The following is a 23,094-nucleotide window of genomic DNA, read 5'->3' as shown; positions in this document are numbered from 1 at the left end:
TAATTAGTTCAATCACAGAAAAACACTGACTTACCAAAGCATCAGAAATGACATAACAGTTCCACATTTGTTTGCTAAGTTACATTATGGCACAGAATTGGAAAATACAGTTTTGTACCAATAACCCAGAATGTGAGTTCCAAATATTAGTCAAATCAGCAATTGAAGGCGTAGGGCAGAAATGAATCGCATCAGTAAAGTGAATATTGATAACACAGTGGTCCAGGACATTCAGCCTTGGACCTTCGAGTGACCATCCTCCAAAGTGGACTTCGGGACAGGCAGCAGAGGAAAGTGGCCAAGCAGAGGCTGATAGCTAAGTTCAGTACCCATAGGGAGGGCCTCAACCGGGACCTTGGGTTCATGTCACATTACAGGTGATCACCATTGCACTACACATACACACTCTCACATACACACGGACACAGGTACACAGACACGCACACACCCTTATAGACACACACACTCCCACACTCATGCATGCCCCCCCTCAAAGACTTAACACACTCTTCCCTTACTACACACACACACATTCTCACACTCACAACCCCCACCCCAGACACACATACACACACATACACACACACACACACACACAGACAAAGACCCACATGCACACATATATTTTGTGGGGTGAATTTGTAGTTACATTGCACTTTGCTCAAAAACTGCATGCATTCATGTAGAACTCAGTTCAAAAACTGCATGAATTTATGCAAAACTCTGTTATCTCACTTTTTAGATTAGAATCAATCTAAACATCAAGTCATAGACAGAGAACACAGGGGGCTAACACCTTCAACATATTGTCTAGCTATCACCATTGTTAACAGCTAACCCGAGAATGCAACTTTAAAAAAAAAGGTTTTGTGATTTACACATGAAAGAAGTGAAACTATCACTGTATTCTAACACATGAAAGGCTTAACAATCAATTTTTCAATGTATAATTTCAGTTACATCACACTGCAAATTTTTGCTATATTTTCTGTGTTACGATCAAGCCCTCCACTATCACCTGATGAAGGAGCGTTGCTCCGAAAGCTAGTGTGCTTCCAATTAAACCTGTTGGACTATAATCTGGTGTTGTGTGATTTTTAATAGTGATAACACAGTAAACTAAGACATCCTTTCATTCCCTTCGAGGGCTCTTGTGATGCACGAGGCAGTCCAGGTTCAAGTTCCATACGTTCCACAGAGGTGTGTAATGACATTTTTGAACAGATTAGTTAGAAAATATCTAAAGTTAAAACCTAAAAGCAAGGTCCCTGCTGATTATGAAGTTAAATTTCCCCTTCCTTTTTTGTCCCATTCACTTATCATCCTTGGAATAGTCCACATTTTCTCAATGTTTAATCTGCTTTGTTTCTTCCTCAATGTAGCCCTCCCTAACCTTATACTATTTCCTGACTTGGAAGTCAGCTGGTCTCCTGATCACGCTGGTCTGCCACATACGCTTGAGCCGGCTCACAAGCAGCTTGTCAACAGTCCAGGTGGTGGATTTCCGTTAGGAAACATTCGTTTATTCTTGCAGTCCCTGAAGCACAACTGAGTTTAGGAACTTGCTATACAATAATATGTTCTATTATAAAGCTAAAGTTCAACCACAGATTGGTACTTCACTGCTAGAATTTGTGACAACCAGTCAATAAAGTTCAAAAACAATAACTGCTCGAAAGCTGAGCAAGTCTGCAGCATCTGTAGGGAGAAAATTCAGATCTAAAAAAGGGTCACATGATCCAAAACGTCAACTCTGCTTTGTCTTCACAGATGCTCCCAGGCCTGCTGCATGAACACTGGAATTAGGAGTGGGAGCAGTGTGATGATATTATGGCATTAACAGGTGTATTTTGTCCTTTTTGATTTATGAAGAGAAGTTGAGACAAAGGTGACAAGTGGTCTAATTGAAGCCAATAAAGCGAATAGCTTGAGAGGCTTTGGGAGTTTTAAAAAAAATGTTGGAATAGAAGCAGCATGAATGGGTGGAGTCAAGGGGTTTTAATTTAGCTTTCAGTAATTGCTGGGGTTTGAAGTTAGCTGTGGAAGCTGTTACATCTCTCTGTTACAGCAAAATGCTTGAGTTCTTTCTCTCTGCCAAAATTTTCTCTTGATTTTCTTTTCTCTTGGACTGGAGAAACATTGCACGAGAGACAGTCTATTTAACTAAATTTGCATTTGCCAAGGATGTGTTTATGAGATATTACCACATTGAAACAGTCGCTGTTTAGTGGTTAAATAATCTATTACTCTGTTAAGTTTTCAAAAAGAGTTAAAGTTATACCAATTCATTTTTCTTTTATTTGCATTTTAACTGTAGGATAAGAATAAAAAATGTTTTGCTTAAAGCTGAGAAGCATATCAATCGAATTACATCTGGAACATAGCACCTTACGCTTGCCTTTAAATAAGATAAATGTTAGCGTCTAGGCTATCTCCTTGTTATATCTGAAGGGGGTTTGGTGTGGTCCATAAAAGTAGACAATTTAGCCCTTCGACCTCACTCCCTCATTTAACTTGACCGGAAGCACACATAAGGTCTAAGCAGCTAAGAACAGAACAGGCCCTGGAAGAATATTGGAAGAGTAGGACAAGTCTTTAACGAGGAATCAAGCAGGCTAATAGGTATCATGAAATAGCTTTAGCGAGCAGAATTAAGGAGAATCCCAAAGCATTTTATTCTTATATAGGAAGCAAGCAGGTAACTAGACAAAGGATTGGTCCACTAAAGGATAACAAAGGAAAGTTGTGTGTCGCACCTGAGAGAATGGGTGAGATTCTGAATGATTATTTTGCATCATTGTTCACTGAGGAGAGGAACATGATGAATGTTGAGATTAGAGATAGAACTTTGATTAGTCTAGATCACGTTGACATAAGTAGGGAAGATGTGTTGGGTAGGTTAGAGGTTATTAAGGTGGACAAATTCCCAGGACTGGATGGGATCTATCCCAGATTGCTGAGGGAGATGAGAGAGGAAATAGCTGAGGTCCTGACAGATATCTTTGTGGCATCCTTAAATTCAGGTGAGGTGCCGGAGGACTGGAGGGTTGCTCATGTTGTCCCCCTGTACAAGAAGGGTTGTAGGGATGTTCTGGGTAACCACAGACCAGTGAGCCTGACGTTGGTGGTGGGAAAGTTGCTGGAGAAGGTACTGAGGGATAGGATCTATTTATATTTAGAAAAGAATGGGCTTATCAGTGATAGGCAACATGGTTTTGTGCGGGTGAGATCATGCCTTACCATCTTAATAGAGTTCTTCGAGGAAGTTCCCAAGTTGATAGATGAAAAAAGGGCTGTTGATGTCATATACATGAACTTTAGTAAGGTGTTCGATAAGGTTCCCCACGGTAGACTAATGGAGAAAGTGAAGTCATCTGGTGTGCAGGGTGTTCTAGCTAGGTGGATAAAGAACTGGCTGAGCAACAGGAGACAGAGTAGTAGTTGAAGGGAGTTTCTCGAAATGGAGAAAGGTGACCAGTGGTGTTCCACAGGGGCCAGTGTTGGGGCCACTGTTGTTTGTAATACACCTAAATGATCTGGAAGAGGGCACTGTTGGTATGATCAGCAAGTTTGCATATGACACAAAGATTGGTGGAGTAGCAGAAAGCATAAGAGACTGCAAGAGAATACAGGAGGATATAGATAGACTGGAGAGTTGGGCGGAAAGGTGGCAGATGGTTTTCAATCCAGACAAATGTGAGGTGATGAATTTAGGCAAGACTAATTCTAGAGCGATTTATACAATGAACAGAAGGGCATTGGGAAAAGTTGATGGGCAGAGAGATCTGGGAGTGCAGGTCTATTGTACCCTGAAGGTTGCTGCACAGGTGGATGGAGTGGTCAAGAAGGCATATTGTATGCTTGCCTTCATTGGACAGGGTATTGAGTATAAGAGCTGGCAAGTCATGTTAAAATTGTACAAGACATTGGTTAAGCCGCATTTAGAATACTGTGTACAGTTCTGGTCGTCACATTGCCAAAAGGATGTGGACGCTTTGGAGAGGGTGCAGAGAAGGTTTATGAGGATGTTGTCTGGTATGGAAGGTGCTAGCAATGCAGAGAGGTTGAGTAGGTTAGGTTTATTTTCTTTAGAAAAAAGGAGATTGAAAGGGGACCTGATTGAGGTTTACAAAATCATGAAGGGTATAGACAAGGTGGATAGAGACAAGCTTTTTTCCAGGGTGAAGAACTCAATAACGAGAGGTCACGCTTTCAAGGTGAGAGGTGGAAAGTTTAAGGAGGATACACGTGGCAAGTACTTCTCACAGACGGTGGTGGACGTTTGGAACGCATTGCCAACAGACATGGTAGAGGGAGGCACAGTAGATTCATTTAAGATGCGTCAGGATAAATGCATGAGTAGGTGGGAAGTAGAGGGATATAGATGCTTAGGAATTGACCAACAGGTTTAGACATTATATTTTGATCGGCTCAAGCTTCGAGGGCTGAAGGGCCTGTTCCTGGGCTGTAAATTTTCTTTGTTCTTTGATCTTGTCCTGGTCTCAACTCCAATTTCATACCTGCTCCCCAAAACCATTTATCCCATTCTTCATAGAAACAGATCTATTTCTTTCTTGAATATGTTGATTGATTCTGCCTCAACTGCACACTGGGACAGTGTGTTCCACAGATTCACAACCGTCTGAGAGAAGTAGTGTCTCCTCATCTGGGTTTGAGCCTAGCTCCTCTCACTCAATATCAAGACCTCTTGTTTAAGACTATGGGAAACATTGTTAAACATCCATTTCATCAATCCCCTTTAGCATTTTATAGATCAGAATCATATCCCCTCTCATTCTTCTGAAGTCTAGGGAGTACAAGCCCACGCTGTTCAACCACTCCTTGTATGACAGCTCTTTCATACTTGGAAACATTCTGGTGAGCTTCCTCTGAAATGCCTCCAGTGCCACCACATCCATCCTCAAATAAGGAGATCAAAATTGTACACAATACCCCAGGTGTGGTCTCATCAATGCTTTATGTAATTGTAACAACACTTCTTTACTTTTATAATCCAGTCCTTTTGGAACAAATGCCAAGATTTCATTTGCCTTTCTTACGATATGCTGCACCTGCGCACCCATTCTTTGCAATTCATGCACAAGGCTACCTAGATCCTCTGCACTGATGCACTTTGATTATGATTCCCATTTAAAATAATAATTTCCCTTTTTATTTTTCCGGCCAAAATGGAATCTTTTCCAGCAATTTTGTTTTTGTTTCTTACTTACAACATCTGCAGTTCCTTGTTTTTTTTACTCAGTGATTCAGGTAAGTTGGAATACTCAGTTATAATGTTCTAACTTCGCAAACAAAATCATATTATCTCTTCTCTCAGACTCTTCCCATAAATTGTATTGCTCTCTCTCTCTCTCTCTCCATCACCAAATAAATAGTTTGGGAAGAATCTGCACCATCCCCTGCTGATTCTTTCTGAATTCCTGCTTCAATCTATTACCAAGTGAGCAAGACAATTTACTATTTCTTGTTATTAACTACAGAGAGAATCATTTCTCCATCATCTCCCTGTTAAATCAATACAACAAAAAAACTCACAAGGAAGGAAAGAAGAGTGGATGGATAAAAAAGAATGTACCAGTAAAACAAGATCTGGAACTACAGCAGCAATAATGAATTAGGAAATGAATTGACAGAGGACAAGTACAGAAGTTAAGAAGAAAGGAAATCACAGAATGTGAAAACAAGTCATTTGGCCCAACAAGTCCACAGTGACCCTCCAAAGAGTAACCCACCCAGGCAAGTACCCAACCCTATTACTCTAAATTTCCCCTGACTAACCCACCAAGCCTGCATATCCCTCAATGCTATGGGCAATTTAGCATGGCCAATTCACTTAACCTGCATATTTCTGGACTATGGGAGGAAACACACACACAAATATGGGGAAAAAGTGCAAACTCCACACAGACAGTTGCCTGAGGCTGGAATCGAACCAGAGTCCCAGGCACTGAGAGGCAGCAGTGCTAACCACTGAGCCACCATACCACCCTATTTTCTATACTTCACTATTCATTGGCATAATGTACTTAACTTACCCTGAATGATGTGAGCCAGAATATTGTATAATGATGTCAACCATTATCAGTGGAATCGTTCTTAAGATGAAGTCTCACCATAGAGATCTGAGTACAAAACTGAAATGGGTATTCTGGTACAGTCCTGAGAGAATTAACCTTAGTTGGAGGTGCTACACTTCTGATGAGATTTTAAACTAAGACCCTCCCAGATGGACCTAAAAGATCCCATGGCAGTGGTGCTGTGATCAACTTTTGTACCTCAAACATCACCAGATCAGATTATGTGGTATAATTTTACTGTTGTTAGTGAGACATTGCTGTTTCAGCATTACTACACTGCCTATACCTTAAAATATGACTGATTGACTGTAAAGCAAATTGAGACACTCTAACATCTTAAAAGGCATTATGCGAATAGCAGTCTTTGTCTTCAATTCTTAAACAAGCTCTAGTTCTCAATGATTTATTCATTTACATTTAGGCAGAGCCTTGGGGGAATATAGTGATTTATTTCTCAAAATAGCTCATCTGCATAATTTTAAATCTAAATCTAATATTGTATTTCTAATATCTCCTAAATACCAACAGGAAATTCAAATCATGCACTAAAATGTTCACTTAAACTCTGAACCAACGGATGTTGCAAAACCTAATTTTGAACGATAATGGCAGCATGAGAGATATGCTCCCCAAGTAAGGGTTGGAATTGTCGTGTCACATTTATGGAAACGGAGTATAAAAAATAGGATAGTGTGGCTAGAACAATGAGACCATGTCCAGAATTTAAGTTGTATAGCAGAGAAAAATGGATTACTCACTCCGTTGCGTCGAAGCCAGTCATTAAGTGCCTATCTACTCCAATCCCATTTGCCCGGACTTAGCCCGCAGCCTTGTATGGTACAGCATTTCAAGTGCTCATTTAAATAAGTTTTCAATGTTTCTGCCTCTACTGTCCTTTGAGGCAGCAAATTCCAGATATCAAAAAGTTCTTCATTAAACGCCATCTTAACCTCTTGCTCCTGACCTTAAGTATATGGCTTCTGATTACTGACCCCTCTACGAGGGGGTAAGTTTCACCCTATCCATGTCTCATAATTTTATCGATCTCAATCAGCTTCCTCCTTACCCTACACTTCTCTATTCTAAGGAAAACAGTCCATCCTATATCATCTATTTGCATAGTTGCAATGCTCCAGCTCAGGTAACATCCTGGCGAATCAACTCTAACTAGAACTGGAACAATTTTGGAATTGCTGCAACACAGACCATTTGACCCATCATGCTTCTGAATGAGCAATTCAGCTAACGTCATCCTCTTGGCTTTTCCCAATAACCCTGATTCTTTCTTTTTCAGATAATGATCTAATTCCGTCTTGATTAGAGTCATAGTCACACCAGCTCCCTGACATATATTAACATTCTCTAATACAAATTAAACGGAAAGAGTATTTTAAGAGCAAGTGATGGCAAGGCAGCTTGGTCAGAGGTAAGTTGCTCCTCTCCTTTGAGTTGTGGTAAATCAGGGACACTTCCTGTGTACATGGTGATCATGTGTGCAGCACATTTCCAGCTGCAGCTGATACCCACTTATCGGATGAAGGATCGGCAAAGCTGAGATCTTTGTGGTTAGCTCCAACAGCGAGGTGGTCACACTGCAGAAGCAAGCTGATCAAAGTCCCAGAGTGTGTGGATAGAGTGCAGAGGTATGCCATTTAGATGGGGGATCAGCCATGATCATATTGAATAGTGAAGCTGGCTTGAAAGGCTTAATGGCCTATTCCTGCTCCTATTCTCTATGTTTCACACTGTGAATGTCAAGGTTGGGGTCCTTGCTCTTGTACTCTATACCTTTGCTACGAAAGGAAAGTATCACCTAAGCCTTTTTAATCACCCAATGTGTCTGCCTGTTACCTTCAGAGATCTGTGGATATGCACAGCATGGTCCCTCTGATCATCAATAATTTCCAGGATTCTACAGTCATTTGTAATCCCTTGCCTTATTAGCCTCCCTGAGTGCATTACTTCACACTTTTCTGGGTAGAATTCAATTTTGCATTGCTCTGCCCATCTGAGCAGTCTACTGATATTCCTCTGTAGTTTAAGGGTAGTCTCTTCCCTGCTTACCATCCTATCAATTTTTGTGTCATCTATGAACTTCCTGATTGCAAAATTAAAGTTCAAATCATTATGTACAGAACAAACAGCAAGAGCCCTAGCACCGAGCCCTGTGGAACCCCACGGAAAACAGACTTTCTGTCTCGTAAGCATCTCTCTATCATCACCTCAACTTCATGACCCTCAACGAGTGTTGGATCAGGGTGCCACTTTTCATTGCACCCCATAGGCTCTTACTTTCTAACCAGTCTGCCAAGCCATCTTTATCAAGAGTCTTGTTAAAGTCATATAGACTACATTAAACACATTTCCCTCATGAACACTCCTGGTTACTTCCTCACAAAACTTAATCACATTTATCAAACACAACCTTCCGTTCACAAATCTACATTCACTATCCCTGATGAATCCACATTATCAAATGCAGATATATTCTGTTTCTCTGAATTCTTTCCAATAATTTCCCCATCATCCAGGTTAGACTGGCAGTTCTGTAATTTCCTGGTCTAACCCATCCTTCAATTTTAACAATATGATTGTATTAGAAGTCGTCTAGGAGAAAGTGAGGACTGCAGATGCTGGAGATCAGAGCTGAAAATGTGTTGCTGGAAAAGCACAGCAGGTAAGGCAGCATCCAAAAAGCAGGAGAATCGACGTTTCCTGAAGAAGGGCTCATGCCCGAAACGTCGATTCTCCTGCTCTTTGGATGCTGCCTGACCTGCTGTGCTTTTCCAGCAACACATTTTCAGTTATATTAGAAGTCCTCCAGTCCTCTGGCACCCTTGACCAGGGGACTTGAAAATTACTTCCAGGGTCCCTGACATGTCCTACATACACACACAATGTTGGGGAGACTCATCAGGTCTGGCAGCATATGTGGAGAGAGAAACACAGTTAACATTTCAAGTTCAGCATTCCTCTTCTTCAGAACTGAATGAATTTAGCCTCTGCCTCTGTCACGTATTAAAAAAACCATTTTCCAACACCTTCCAGTTCTGCAGAAGAAATCATACCAAACCTAAAATGTTAACTTTGTTTCACTCTCTACAAATGTTACAGGAGCTAGTGAGTTTCCACAGCATTCTCAGTGTTTGATTCAGATTTCTAGCAACTACATTATCTCCTGATCTCTCCTCCCTTGACAGCTTGGGGTACACCTCATCCAGATCTGCAGATTTATCCCCTTAGAAGGCTGCTAAATCCATTAGTACTTCCTTTTTCGAAGTTAATTTCTTAGAATATTTTATTGTGCTCCACTCTAACATCTAGACCTGTGTCGTCCATTTCCATTGTGAAGACTGACACAAAATATTCACTGAAGATTGCCTTGTCTTCTAGGTTCAGGCACAGATTATCTCTATTGATTGATCCCTAGTCTTTCCCGCGTTGTGTCTTTCCCTTTATATCTTTTAAAAAAAACCTTTGGATTTTCTTTTATTCTATTCATCAATTTTTTCTTATACACTCATTTTGCTTTCCTAACTTCTTTTTTAATATCGCCCCACACTTTCTATAATCCTCTACCATATTGATCCCTCCATATCTGCCACAAGCTGCTTTTTTCTTAATCCTAATCTTGATATCCCTTTACATCCAGAAACAGTAGCAATGCATTATGAATCTGTCCTCTTGCTTGCACTACCTCTTGAGACATATATTCATCTGCTCTATCCTTCTACTCACTCCTGTCTGGAACTAGGAATAATTTGAAGAACATGACCGTCAAGTCTTGCTTTCCAATTTCCTATCAAACTCCCTAACATCTGCTTTGCAGAACATCATTTTTCTTTCTTCCTATATCATTTGTCCGAATATGATCCTATCGGAAAGATGTTGTGAAACTTGAAAGGGTTACAAGGATGTTGTTAGGGTTGGAGGATTTAAGCTATAGGGAGAGGCTCAACAGGCTGGGGCTGTTTTGCCTGGAGCGTCGGAGGTGGAGGGGTGACCTTATAGAGGTTTACAAAATTGTGAGGGGTATGGATAGGATAATTAGGCAAAGTCTTTTCCCTGGGGTGGGGGAGTCCAGAACTAGAGGGCAGAGGTTTAGGGTGAGAGGGGAAAGATATAAAAGAGACCTAAGGGGCAACTTTTTCACACAGAAGGTGGTACGTGTATGGAATTAGCTGCCAGAGGAAGTGGTGGAGGCTGGTACAATTGAAACATTTAAGAGGCATTTGGATGGGTATATGAATAGGAAGGGTTTGGAGGGATATGGGCCAGGTGCTGACAGGTGGGACTAGATTGGGTTGGGATATCTGGTCGGCAATGACGGGTTGGTCTTTCCATGCTGTACATCTCTATGACTCTATAATTACAACCTCTGGCCATCCCTTCAGAATGTCCTTGAATTGTTTTGTGACATCACTGATCCTCGCACCCGGGAGGCAACATATATCTTGGGAGTCACTTGTAAAGTACAGAAGCCTCTGTCTACACTCCTTACTAATGAATTTCCTATCACTACTGCCCTATCATACCTGCCCAATTTCACCAATTCCCAGAGCAATTGACCATCTGCAATAACATAGATTTGGCTCTGCCCAATCTCCAGAGGAAAACATTTTCTCTTACCATTTTCTAAGGCTGAAAAATAGCTTGCAAGCAAGTTGCACTCTGGGGGATTCCTCCACTATCTGCCTGGTCCACTTCTTCCGTGTGGCAGTTACCCTTTCCTTCTCTGCTTATAATTACTTAAGCTACAGCATGACCACATCCTGAAATGTGCTATCCATGAACTTCTCAGCCTCGCGAATGTACCATGATGCCCTGAGGTGGTGCACAAGCTCCCAAGCCTTGAATTCGAGTCGCTCCAAATAGAGGGACCTCGCACAAACATAGTCATCCAGCTAGCCAAGAAATGCTAGGATTTTCCACATAGTCCAAGACGTTCAAATCATGGGCCTAAGCTCCTCAGACATATAATACGTAGGATATGGACCCTCTTGTTTTTATGAGACCCTTGCTCCTACTCAAGAATATACCACAGAAATCTTGCTCTTGATTATGTCCCAAGTTCCACTCAGGTCTGCAACTGATCTGTCTGTTCCTCACTTCAACTGCTCCTCTCAAGGATGCTGACTGCAAATTATTCTGCCCACAAATCTCCCCTCATTTGCTCCTCCTTTACCAGTCATTGCGTGAACAAGTTTCTCATCATGCCTCCATTGCTTATTTTGCCAATGGGAAGACAGTGATGTGGTGCTAATGGTAGTACAATAATAATGCAGAAGCCTCGACTAAGTATGGATTCAAATTCCACCATGGCAGTTACAGTAGTATGTATAGTATTAGTCATCTGATCTAAAGAAGGATTTAAATTCATTGGAAGTGCAGAGAAGGTTTACCAGACTAATGCCTGGAATGGGTGGGTGGTCATATGAGGAAAGGTATAACAGGATAGATTTGTATCTGTTGGACTTTAGAAAAACAAGTGATAACTTGATTTAAAAATAAGATTCCGAGAGATCTTGACAAAGTAGATATGGAGAGGATGTAAGAGAACATTGAACAAAGGATTATACCTTCAAAATAAGGGTTCACCCATTTAAGAAAGATTAGGCAAACTTTTTCTCTCAGAGGGTCACGAATCTTTGTAGCTCTACCTGATAAGGTGATGGAAAGAGAGACTTTGAATATTTTTGAGAGAGAGGTGGAAAGACTGTTGATGAGCAATTGGGTTAAAAGGTTATTAGGGAATATGGAGTAGGCAGGAATACAGATTTGAGGTTACAATCAGATCACCCATGATATTTTTAAATGGCAGCGCAGGCTAGAGGAGCCAAAAAGCCTAACCTTGGTCCATGTTCAGATGAATTTAAATTCACTTAATTAAACTGGAATCATAAAGCTTGTCTCTGTAACAGTGACCATGCAACTAATGTACCAATTGCTGTAAAACCACTTGGATTCCCAATACCTTTTAAGCAAGGAAATCTGTCATTCCCACCTCGCCTGACTTACTCATGACTCCAGAACCAGAGCAATGTGGTCGACTCTTTATTGCCCTCTAAAATGGCCTCGCAAGCCACTCACTTCAAGGACAGTTAGGGATGGACAACAATGTTGGCCTTGCCATTAACACATTCATCCCATAAAAGAATAAAGAAAAACATGTTAAATCTGTGCCCTCTCATTCCCAATCCTTCTATCAATGGGAGTAGATTTTCCTGATACCAGACACGTCATGACTTTGAACATCTTATGCCAAATTACCTCCAACCTTCCTTTCTCTGAGAAAAACAGTGCCAACTTCTGTTCTTGTTATTTTTCCTTCGTTCTCACTAACTTTTTTATACCTTTCCTTCAATGGTACCCAGACACTGAGGCCAAGTTTAGACATGTTTAACATAACTATCTTGCTCTTGTACTCCATGATTTGTGATTCAAGTATAAGAAACTATATGATTTATTAACCACTCTCTCAACCTGTCATTCAGGGAAGGCTATTTCTGGGAAGATCGGTTTGTCTTATAAAAAAAAGGTGGAGAAGGTTGGGCCTATGCTCATTAGAGTTTAGAAGAAGGAGATTTTATTCAAACATACAAGATTCTGAGGGGGCTGGACAGGACAGATGCTGGAAAATGTTTCCTCTCATGGTGACTGAGGCAGGCTGGGAGGGAATCTAAAACTGGGGGAACAATTTAAAAACAATTAATTGATGAAACAAAGATTAATTGTAATTTTATTGGCTGGCCTCTATGGAGTGCTTTGTTAAAAAGACACTCGTGTTAAACCAAGGTCTTTGAATAAAGTAGTTGCTAATTTGTGTCTATAAAGCCACATTTCTCTCCATGGAGACCCGATCAGAGACAATGGCATTACTGGACATGTTTGCGGATTCAGCTTCTTACATCAAGATGAAGGATGAATTATTTGAGATTAATGGTTGCGATATTTGAAACTAAATTATTGAATTACACTATTAAATGACATTATTGTGACATGTACTCATATGAGTACTGTGGAAAATTAACAAATTCACCACTTACTGCACCATCTTAGGTATCTGCGTATAGAATCTTGGTACAAAGCAGAAAAATAAAGAATGCAATGTTAAGCATCACAGTCAATCCTCTTGGCCATCACATGATGGTAAGACAGAAGTAATGGGGACATTCTATAGTCTTTGGAATACACAAATGACATGGAGAGACATTAACTCTTTTATATCTGACTGTTGGACTTGAACTTGATTGATCGATTGATTTATTATCACACGTACCGAAGCTCAGGGGAAAGTTTTGTTTACGACTAGTACAGACAGATCATAAGCAGCAAGGATGCACAGATCAAAAGGTGTAAAAGGACTTAGACAGAGTCAAACAGGTTACACTGCACAGGGTATGCATTTGGCAAGATCAATGTCAGTAAGATCAGCATTATTTGAGACTACAGAGTCCATTCATCAGTCTAATAACATGAAAGAAGCTACTGTAAATAGCTTCGAGGGGCTGGTTACAGCCACATCAGCTCCAGTCTCCCAACCTAGAAGAAGCTGTTCCTGAACCTGCTGGTGCATGTGTTCAAGCTTCTGTATCTTCTGCCTGATGGAAGAGGTTGTAGGAGATCATTACAGGGGTGCAATGGGTCTTTGATGATGTTGGCAGCCTTTCCACAGCAATGAGCTGCGTAAATGAACTTCACAGATGGAAGGTGAGCTCGACACAGAACCTTCTATAGTTTCTTACGGTCCTGGGCGTTGCCATATCAGATCATCATGCACCAGAAAGTACGCTTTCAATGGTGTATCTGTAAAGGTTGGTGAAGGTATTTATGGACATTTCAAATTTCCTGAACCACCTGAAGAAAAAGAGATGTTGTTGTGCCTTCTTGACTGTTGCATCTACGTGGGAAATCCATTATCAATTATCAACCATCGAAGGAACTTAATGCTCTCCACCCTCTGAACCTCAGCAGATGGGGACATATTCTCCTCCTTCCTTCTGAAGTCAATATCAGTTCTTTAATTTTGTTGACATTGCACCATGTCACAAAGCCCTCTATCTTCCTTCTGTATATTGACTTGTTGTTAGGTATCCATTTTACTACAGTGGTGTCATCAGCGAACATGCAGACGGCATTATCTTGGAATTTAGCAATATAGTCGAGGGTGTATAGGAAGTACAGTAGGGAGTTGAGGTTACATCCTTGGGGGTCTCCAGTAGTCAGTGTTATTGTGGAGGAGATGCAATTACCTATCTTCACTGATTGCAGTCTGTGGGTCAGAAAGCTGAGGATCCAATTGCAAAGGACGGAGCCAAGACAAAGATCTTGGAGTTCTGAGATCAGTCTGGAGGGGATAATGGTTTTGAAGGGGGAGCTTGTAGTCAATGAGCAGGAATCTTACGGAGGTGTCCTTGTTGTTCAGATATTCCAGAGGTGAGTGCAAGGCTAGGGATATGGCATTCGCCGCGGACATTTTTAGGCAAATTATAGGGGATCGAGGCAGGCTGTGAGACTTTAGCTGATGTGGGCCGTAACCAGCCTCTCAAAGCACTTCATCATTATTGAGATCAGAGCCATTGGGTGGTAGTCATTAAGGCATATTGAATATGCTTCCATTGGATGATGTAACCTTCTGGAAGAAGGTGGGGACTTTGGCTTGTAGTAGAGAGAGGTTGAAGATGTCAGTGAAAAACTCCACCGAGCGGTCCGCACAGAATCTGAGTCCTCGACCAGAGACACCGTCCAGGCCTGTTGCTTTCCTTAACTTGGCTCCCAGGAAGACCGATATGATGTCTGCAGCAGTGGCAGTGGGCACAGGTGCATCCGGGGTTATTGGGGCAGGTGTCACTACGCCATTGGTATTCTGCTCGAACCGAGTGTAGAAGCGTTGAGCGCGTAAGAGAGAGATGTGTCTTTGTCAGCTATCTTGCTCTGCTTTATTTTGTATCCTGTAATGTTGTTTAGGCCTTGCCATTAGCAGCAGGGGTCTATTTGGCTAAGGCTTGAAAATTAATCAGAACCTCCTTGCTGTAAACACAGAATCTTGAGGGAAGATTTCAACCAAGCAACCATGATTCCAAGAGAACAGAATCTATCAGAAATTAGTGTTAATCAAATCTCTTTTTCTTTTAAAACTTGCATTCTTAAATTGGCCAAGTTAGGAAAAATCTGAAACACCGCAAACCTGCATTTAATTTTTGGTTACTTGGGGAGCACATATGTTTGTGCACATTAGTGTGGAGTAAGATACATTTGAACATTTTTTAAACAGTCTTTCCAATACTTTTACCTGCATGGGTTTTAGCAATAAAACAAAATAAAACTCACTTCTTTCAAGAATGTGTGTCTGGTTTAATTCTTACAATCTGCAACGGCCTAGATACTTATTGAATTGGCAATACAACATCCTGCTTTTAAATTTAAAAAATTATTGTGGGAAAACAGGAGCAGGAAAAGAGAAAACACAGTTATATCTTCTCACCTGGTCATAACAACAGAGATGAAGAGAGTAATAAACATTTGGAATTCCCTTCTGTAGCATACTGTGGAAGCAGGGGCATTGAAAATATTCAATGTTAAATAGGTAAGTTAAATAGATTTTTGATCTTAAATAGATTTTGATGTTAAGGTTTGTTGGGGATGGACTGAAAGTGCAGTTTATGCCACAATCAGTACAGCCATGATCATATAGATTCAAGGAATGGAATGGAATGGCATACTTATGCTCCAGATTCTAATGTCATTGATACAGCATGGAGTGATGGCAAGAAACATCCAAAGAGAAAATGCCTTTCTGAGGCCAAACCTATACTAACCATTAGAGAAAATACCTTGAAGATAGCAGTGGAAAGTGAAGTAGCACAAAATGAATTAATATTCTACTCTGTTGTCTTTACCTGTGAATATGGTGGACTGTATTCCCGATATTTCCGATATCCCTTCTCCCCAGGACTGTAGTCAGACTCATCACTATAGTCAGAAAAATCATCACTGGAAGATACATGTCTCTGCAAAGACAGGTAAAGTGGAAAATCTGAAAATACAACATACCAATGTACATTTAATTTGTTATCTACTGTAACCAGATGACCCAACTATAGGAGACTATACGAAAAGGAACTCCTGTGGCACAGTGGTAGTATCTCTACTTCTGAGCCAGGAAGCCCATGTTCATGGAGGCAGTGACCTAAAGGTATTTTCACTAGACCACTAATCCAGCCACACAGGTAATGGTCTGAGGACCCAGGTTCAAATCCCGCCATGGCAGATGGTGGAATCTGCATCCAATAAAAATCTGAAGTAAGAATCTAATGTTGACCATGAAACCGCTGTTGATTTTCAAAAAAATCCATCTAGTTCACTGATGTCCTTTAAGGAAGAAAACTACCATTCTTATCTGGTCTGGCCTAAATGTGACTCCAGATACACAGCAATGTAGTTGATTCTTAAATGCCCTCTAGGCAATTTGGAGTGGTCAATAAATGCTAATCTAGGCAGCAATTCCCACAACCAAAATTAATCGAGTTCCACTTGCTCCACAGTGTGTCATGACATATCTAGAAGCCATAACAATATGCTTACTTGGCAGCAACATTTTGCAAGTTATACCACCACAAAACAGTACAGGCAGCCTCACTGCATTCGGGTATACTATGAAATTTCACTCAATTTCAAGGCCATTCAAAATCCTTGTTTTGTTTACTTTATGTCAAGAAGGTCAATGCCATAATTAGGTCACTAAAGATAAATACGGTTGCCAATATATTCCCATTTAATGGGCCAACATTTATTATTCATTCTTCACATCTTTGTGATGATGATGATGATGATGAGGTCCTTGAACCCTGCAGTCCTATAGAGTGTAGGCAGGCTAGTAGGGATGCTTGGAAAGGACTTCCAAGATTTTGACCCAGTGAAGTAAGAGTCAGGATGGAGTGTGGCTTGGAGCAGAACATTCAGGTGACAGTGTTTCCATGTGTCTGCTGCTCTTGACCTTCTAGTAGTAGCAGTTATACATTTAGAACATGCTGTCAAATCAACTACTTTTCTTTTATTGGTTGCGCTGTGATTGATTTTTTGCAGTTTGATTGGGTTTTCAAGAATACATTTGCACCAAACTTGTGCTTTTCGAACCCTGAAGGTATAGATTTCGAGATGAGAAACAAGCAACTAAAAGAATAAAGAATGGGAGCATACCAAGAAATGAACAAGAAGAGGCATTATCACAGATCCTTGAAGGTAACAGAATGTATTTATGGTGGTTAAGAATGCATATGGGAAACTATCTTTTAGCTGAGGCACAGAATATGAGTAAAAGAATTATGCTAGAATGGCATAAAATAGCATTTAGACCACAGTGAAGATACTACGTGCAATTCATTTCACTGCATTTCTGAAATCATCTGATAGCACTCTGCAGGGAATAAAGGAGACATACAAGAATATTGCTAGGATATTCAAACTATATTCAGAGATTGTATATTATGAGTTTGTAATTTTAGGGATTCAGGAATTGACGGAGGGTCCTAATAACAGTAGATAAGGAGAACTTGCTGTCCTTAGCAGATAGGTCAGTAACCAGGAGACAAAAGCCAGAAAGCAATGGTTGGCTAAAATTCATTGTCTGAAGGATGAAGAGAAAAGAAAACACACCGCATTTAAAAATTAGTTGAATATGCATTTAACTGTACAAACAAACTAAACAAATCAGGTTGCTGAGTTGCAGCCATGTAGAAAACAGATGTTCTGGCAATAATGGGGGCCTACCTCATAAAAAGACAACATTGGATACTAAGTATTTCTGGAAGATGTTCCAAAAAGACAGGCAAGGAAAGAAAGAAGGGTGGCAAGATTGGTTAAAGGAAATACTACAATGCTGAGAGGACCAAGGACTGAATTTATTTGATTCAAGCTAAGAAGTACTATTGGACTATCTACTAATGAGAAAAATAGAGAAATGCAAATTTGCAAGGACAGTATAGATAGCTTCAACAACTATACAGTAGATATAAAGGGGACTTCAATTATTCAAGTACAGACTAGGATAATACAAAGGGCAAAGAGGGACGCATTTACAAAATATGGCCAAGAAAATTACTTTACATCAGTATAGTTCCAATGAGGAAGGAGCCACTGTTGGATCTAATTCTGGGAAATGAAGTGAATTAAGTGTCAGCGGGGTTTTAATTTGTTGTTTTCCAGGCATGGTGGTGGTGGTGGTTGGTGGATGGCGGGGAATGAAGGCAGAGGCTATTTAATTCAGTAAAGTGTGAACTGATATATTGTGATAGGAAGACTGCAATTCTTAATTAAGTGCAGGAATTGAGAGATTGAAAATATAAGTGCACAAATGATAGAAAGCAGAACAGATTGAGAAAATAGTCAAAAGACATTCAGGATGCTTGGCTTTAAAGTGGAGTAATAGCATACAAAAGCAAGGCAGTGATAAATTTCCATAAATATTGTCCCCAGTTTTGGGCACCACAGTTCACGAATGATACAAGGCTTAGGAGAAAATGGAGTAAATATCTGCAAGAATGATTCTAGGAATGAAGGACTTCAATCACATGAACAGACTGTTATTCCTTCAGCAAAGAAAATGTTGAGGGAAGAACTGATGGAGGAATTCGAAATGAGGGGCCATGTCAGACACTGGCAGAAGATTGGAGAATCTGAGACATCAATACAAGTTGAATGACAAAGTAAAAGATTGATACAAAGAAAATAAATTTTACACCAGCAGTCAGGATTTGTAATTCACTGTCAATGTTGGAAACACATTCATCATTGTTCTTGCAGAGCCAGACATTACAAGCCAATGACTTCCTTCTGCACTGTAACCATCCTAAGATTCTATAACTCTCAGGCCAAGTTGCTCTTGTGCTGGTTCTTTGCTGGAACCATAATCTACCAAACAAAGAAAAAATATAGTAAGTGGGAATTAGACTACATAGGTTTGTTTTTACACAGACACACGCACTGGGCTGAATGCTACCCTCGTGTTGTAACTTTTTATACAGAACTCCACATATATCAAGCAATCTGGAATCATATAGGCCTTGTTCTGTGATTAAAATACAGTGAATCGCCACAGTAGAAATTGCACACTGAAAAATGGCTGCATGAGCATGTAAATTTTAAAGGGATCATAACATCCAAGTTACATATAACAACGCAGCACCAGAACAGGTCATTCAGCCCACCATATGTGTCAAATATGAGTCTATTCTAAACTAATCTTGCCTGCCTGCACATGGTCCATATCCCTCTATTCTGTCAAAATGCCTCTGAAACATTGTTATTGTCTCTGTTTCTCCACTTTCCCTAGCAGTGCATTGCAGGCACCTATTACCCTGTGTAAAAAACATTCCTCTCACTTCTCCTTTAAATGTTTACCTTCTCATCTTAAACCTAGAATGTGACATGTTCACCATGGGAAAAAGACACCAACTATCCACCCATTTCATAATTTTATACACGTCTGTCAGATCGCTCTTCAGCATCCAATAGTCTAGCTAAAACAATCCAAGTTGGTCTAAACTCTCCTTATAGGTAGTACAGCTCTATTCCAGGCAACATTCTCGTTAACTTGGGATTGCTGGAAAACCTCAGCCAGTCTAGCAGCATCTGTGGAGAAACATCAGAGTTAATGTTTCGGGTTCAGTGACTCTTCCTCAGAACTGATGGTAACTGGGAAAATGTCAGTTTATATGCAGAAGGCAGAGTGGGGGGAGGGGGTAAGGAATAAATGATAGGTGGGGATAGAGCCCAAAGAGACAGAAGAACAGTTGGACAGACAAAGGATGGATAACGATCTAGCTAGGAGGGTGAATAGCTATTAATAGAGACTGTTAACAGATAATAATGGCTGTATAGTAGCAGACTAAGTGATAACAAGGCCTGGTGTGTGAGGTTTGGGGTAAGGTCATGGGAGAGCTCAAGTCCTTAAGTTGTTGAACTCTATACTGATTCTGGAGGGCTGCACGGTCCCCAAGTGGAAAATGAGGTGCTGATCTTCCAGTTTGCACTGAGCTTCACTGGAGCACTGCAGCAAGCCTGAAACAGACATATTGGCCAGAGAACACGGTAGCGTGTTAAAGTGGCAGGCAACTGAAAGGTCTTTTTTGCAGACAGAATGCAAGTGTTCTGCAGTCATCCAGTGTATGCTTTGTTTCCCCAATGTGAGCAGCCAGTGCAGTAGACTAGATTGCGTCAAGATTAGAATGGCGCTGGAAAAGCTCAGCAGGTCAGGCAGCATCTGAGGAGCAGGAAAATCGACGTTTCGGGCAAAAGCCCTTCATCAGGATCCCAGCAGTACTCACCTTCACAAGATTGGGTCAAGTGCAGGTAAAGTGCTACTTCACCTGCAAAGTGTGTTTGGGCCCTCGAATACTGAGAAGGGTGGAAGTAAATGGATAAGTGTTACGTTTTCTGTAGTTGCAGCGGAAGGTGCCATGAAGCTGTAGTGAATCTGTTGGGAGTGAAGAAAGAGTGAACCAGGCTGTCCTGAGGGGATTATGTGTCTGGTGGTAGCATCTCAGTGGAGGTAGTGGAAATGGCAGTTAATGATCCTTTGGGTGTGGATACTGGTGGTCTGGTAGGTAAGGACAACAGGGACCCTATCGCTGTTGTGGGAGGGAAGGGAGTGGTGAGGGCTAAAGTGCAGATATCTGACCCAGCTGAGGGCAAGGTCAACAACAGTACTGAGGAATCCTCTCTTGAGGAAGAAAGTGGATAGTTCAGAGGCTCACTTGTCAAAGTTGTCATCATCGGATCAAATGTGATAGAGATGGAGGAAATGGGAGAATGGAATAGATACTTTACAGGAAGCAGGATGTGAGGATATATAGTCCAGGCAACTGTGGGGGTCGGTGGGTTTACAGTGAATATTTACTCCTTATGCCCTCCCCCTCACCATATCTTCTGCATTTAAACTGACATTTTCCAAGCTACTATCAGTTCTAAGGAATGGTCACTTGACACGAAACATTAACTCTGATTTCTCTCCACCGATGCTGCCAGACCTGCTGAGCTTTTCCAGCAATCTCTACTTGTGGTTCTGATTTACAGCATGCGAGGCTCTTTCAATTTTGATTCTGGTCAATTTCTTTTTCACCCTGTCAAAAGCCTCAGATCCTTCCTACAGTGTGGTGTGGAGACTGCACAATACCCCAAATGTTTTATACGTTTGCAACATTACTTGATGTTATAGAATCATATAATCCTACAACACGGAGACAGGCCCTTCAGCCCAAACTGGCCCATGCCAATCAAAATATCTATCCACTCTAAGCCCATTTCCCTGCACTTGGCGTATATCCTTCTAAACCTTTTCTATCCATGCGTTTGTCCAAGTGTCTTTTAAATGTTTTTAATATACACGCACTCCCACTGGCAGCTCATCCCATATATGTAACACCCTCTGTGTAAAAAGGTTGCCCCTCAGGTTCCCATTTATTCTTTACCCACTTACCTTAAACAGATGCCTTAAAGTCCTCGATTTCCCCAACCCTGGGAACAATATTAAGTGCATTCACCCTATCCACACCTTTCATGATCTTAAACACTTCCATAAGATCTCCCTCAGTCTCCTACATGCTAAAGAAAAACATCCAACCTTTCCCTATAACTCAGACCATTGAGTCCTGGCAACATCTTTGTAAATTTCTTCTGCGCTCTTTCCAGTCTAATAACATCATTCCTAGAGCAAGGTGACCAAAACTGAACACAATACTCTTCAGTGCAGCCTCACCAAAGTCCTGTACAACTTTCTATAATACTCAATGCCCTAACTGATGAAGGTCAGTGTGCCAAAAGCCTTCTTCATTGCCATGTCAACCTTTGACTCCCAGCCAATATTGTTAACTTGAGACATAGCTGTCATTAGTGCATCTATCTTAACTTGAGCATTGCATGTACGTAAGTTCAGTTGATATTGAATATTAGGGCTGATTACCTTGTGCTTTGATTTCCGTTTCTTTTTTGACCTCTTCTTTTCTTTTTCTCTTTCTTTTTTTCGTTTTCTCTTCATCCTACGATGGGATTTGTCCTTATCCTTATCTTTCTCATCATCCTCATGATCCCGTTCCTGCTTTTCACATTTGTCTTTAATTTTCTCCTGTGACTCCTCTTGAGCTTCGACTTCCTCGCCATCATCTTCTAATTCTCCTTCTTCCAGTTCTCCTTCTTCCCTACATTACCAGAAATGAATCATCAAAGGCAGAAATTGGCAGTACAGACAAAAGTGATTAATTAGCAATTAAGCAAAAAAATCCTAGAATGACCTTATGATGCCAGTTATAATCCAGCGAATGAAAACGATAAATCAATTGTTCTTTGTTGGGATCAGAACTGACCACCACCCAATTCCACTGAGTACAGAGACAAAAGCAGGATGCAAACTTCACTGTCCAAGCTAAAGTAGCCATCATGTGGAGGTTCCGGCATTGGACTTGGGTGGACAAAGTTAAAAATCACACAACAGGTTATAATCCAACAGGCTTATTTGGAAGCACTAGCTTTCAGAACTCTGCTCTCCATCAGCCGCATTCCAAAACCTAGTGCTTCTAAAGAAACCTGTTGGAATAGAACCTAGTATTGTGAGAGTTTTAACTTCAAGCTAAAGTGAAATAGCATAGTAATTCTAACAAGAACCTGACTCAGAAATAGCAACATACTCATAGCTCAATATTATAATCTACCAATGAGTTAAATTGATTGTAACTTTAAAGAATAATTTCATTAATCATACGATTAAACAATATTGCTATGGAAGCAATACTTCCAATTCTCTGTTGGTATGTCAGTAATGCTTTGGGGGTTGGGTTCCACATGTCTCAAGAGCCCTGTTCTACCTCAAAATACTGGTTATTGGTCACTCAAGAGACCAGACAGTGAAATTCAATTGTTGATTCACTATATTGAGGCAGAAACCAGCATACGTGAAATTGAGGACTCTTTGAATTTCTGTATTTTCAGCACGCTACATTTTTTG

General features: G+C 40.7%; 1 protein-coding gene across 1 annotated transcript in view; it reads right to left on the bottom strand.

The window, feature by feature from the left end:
- zc3h4 (zinc finger CCCH-type containing 4) overlaps window positions 1-23,094 on the bottom strand; it is a 75,796-nt gene that overhangs the window by 44,404 nt on the left and 8,298 nt on the right. The window contains exons 2-3 of the mRNA XM_060856159.1: window positions 22,057-22,291; window positions 15,998-16,108 (exon numbers count right to left, since the gene is read on the bottom strand). Of these exons, the coding sequence (XP_060712142.1) occupies window positions 15,998-16,108; window positions 22,057-22,291 (346 nt within the window). The remainder of the gene's footprint in view (window positions 1-15,997; window positions 16,109-22,056; window positions 22,292-23,094) is intronic.

Source organism: Hemiscyllium ocellatum, chromosome 47 (genome assembly GCF_020745735.1).
Source record: "Hemiscyllium ocellatum isolate sHemOce1 chromosome 47, sHemOce1.pat.X.cur, whole genome shotgun sequence".
NCBI classification, from domain to species: domain Eukaryota; kingdom Metazoa; phylum Chordata; class Chondrichthyes; order Orectolobiformes; family Hemiscylliidae; genus Hemiscyllium; species Hemiscyllium ocellatum.
Note: the sequence above shows the minus strand (reverse complement) of the source record. Positions and strands in the feature narration are given on the sequence as shown.